General features: G+C 46.4%; 1 protein-coding gene across 1 annotated transcript in view; it reads left to right on the top strand.

The window, feature by feature from the left end:
- LOC103375316 (coiled-coil domain-containing protein 85C-B-like) overlaps positions 1-1,790 on the top strand; it is a 22,819-nt gene extending 21,029 nt beyond the window's left edge. The window contains exon 7 of the mRNA XM_008305549.1: positions 555-1,790. Within this exon, the coding sequence (XP_008303771.1) occupies positions 555-644 (90 nt within the window). The 3' untranslated portion in view covers positions 645-1,790. The remainder of the gene's footprint in view (positions 1-554) is intronic.

The raw sequence follows: 1,790 nt of genomic DNA, 5'->3' as shown, positions 1-1,790 counted from the left end.
TTCTTTCTTTCTTTCTTTCTTTCCCTCATCCCTCCGTCCAGCTCCAAACTAGAAGCCCTGAGTAGAGGCTCGTAGTTGAGCTGTCAAAGCAATTAAACTGGAGCGGCAGGGAAAAGAGCACTCCCTCCTCCTCCCTCCTCCGCCTCACCCCTCCATTCTTCCTCTTCCCTCCCTCGCCCCTCATTTCCCTCCATCTTTTCTGTGTCGGGTGCTGAAAAGAGCCGGAGTCGGTGATAAAAGGTCCGCTGATTAGAAAGAGCCGGGGCTATCTGGGCCCTGCAGAGGTATGTGACGAACCAGGAATCTGGGGGAGCACTACAATGGTACCTCTGTAATATCACTGGGGGGCCCCCGGGGGCCTCATCTCACCCGCCCCGGAGAGAGATCTCAGCACCAGAGAGGCAGAGGACGACGGTGTATATATATGTGTGTGTTGCAGCTCAAAGTGAAACTAAGCATTTGAAGTTTTTCACTCTTGAAGAAGAAAGTGTTTTTTTTCCTCCCCGTCCTCAGTCTCCTGCCTGTCTCTTTACATACGTCTCCTCTGTTTGCAGGTTGTGTGGAGAAAACTGGGTGATGCAGCAGGATCAAAGCTGTCCATCAGACAGCACCTCTCTGGGAACCAGTTCAAAGGGCCGCTGTAGCGTGGCAACCGGCGAGAGACGGGATCTACAGTAACCTACGCTCACCTGAATACAGCTCCACCTCTGACCCTTCATGCTCCTTTACTGCCTACATCACCCAGCATTCCTTCAGCGAGAACACTCAGACCGGCTACACAGAACGGACCCTGTTAGTCTGTCGTTCACAACTTTTTTTTTTCTTCTCTCTCAGAGCTTATGTTGACAACTGGCAGCTAGTTTCACCGATTCGGAGGCTTTCCGATGCTCTCTCTGCACCGCTTCTCAGCCCCTTCTTGTTTTTTTTTTTCGAGCGTCGCCGTGCTACAATAAGGTTCCAAGCACAGAGCCGACAAGGCCGCGGGGGGCGGACGTGAAGGACACTATCTCCAGATATAGTTCCTCCTTGTAGAGATCCCCAGCTCCCGTCACATGTATCGCTCCCCCCCTCTAGTGGTCGACGAGTATAACTAGCATTAGCATTCTAAACAAATGTTAACTAAGTGAAACCCACTGTGACCTAGCGCCTTTTTTTTTTTTTGCTCGTAAGACAAGTCTATTGATAATAAAGTCTAGAGATCACTGTTAACTCGTGTATATTATGTATAAAACCATAGCACTACTTCATTGTTGATTTTGTATTCTAGCGTGGCCATGTGATCAATAATTCAGTTTGAAAAAGCACACACACACACACACACACACAAACAACCGGACCTTAAACAGGGTTTGCTTTTGGTAATAATTTCTTTTTTATTCTTTTTTTTCCAAGATGAATTCCTATTGTTCCTTCTGACAAACGCTATTGAGGCCATTCTTCAATCTCCATTTGGACTGATCTTTTTTTTTTCTTACTTTGTGAAACTGAAAAAAAAAAAAAAAACAACAACAACAAAAAAACAACTGTATGCTGTGTGCATGCTTGACAATCATTTTCTCAGGTTGGGAGGGCTACAGCTTTACCTTTTGCCCATTTGTGAGTGCGTTTGTGCGGCGTGAGTGAGTGGAAGGAGGCTGAGTGGTTCTCTAACAGCTGTAGCATCTGCCTGTGAATCCTCTTTTTTTTTTTTTTTTTTGGCTATTTGAACCCTGGTTACAACACGGTTGAAGACTGCTGAAGACATTTTCTGAATCCGTACGAATTTCGAGGTGAAATATGATGTCTGGATG

This window comes from Stegastes partitus, unplaced genomic scaffold (genome assembly GCF_000690725.1).
Source record: "Stegastes partitus isolate 25-593 unplaced genomic scaffold, Stegastes_partitus-1.0.2 Scaffold2546, whole genome shotgun sequence".
NCBI lineage: Eukaryota > Metazoa > Chordata > Actinopteri > Pomacentridae > Stegastes > Stegastes partitus.
Note: the sequence above shows the minus strand (reverse complement) of the source record. Positions and strands in the feature narration are given on the sequence as shown.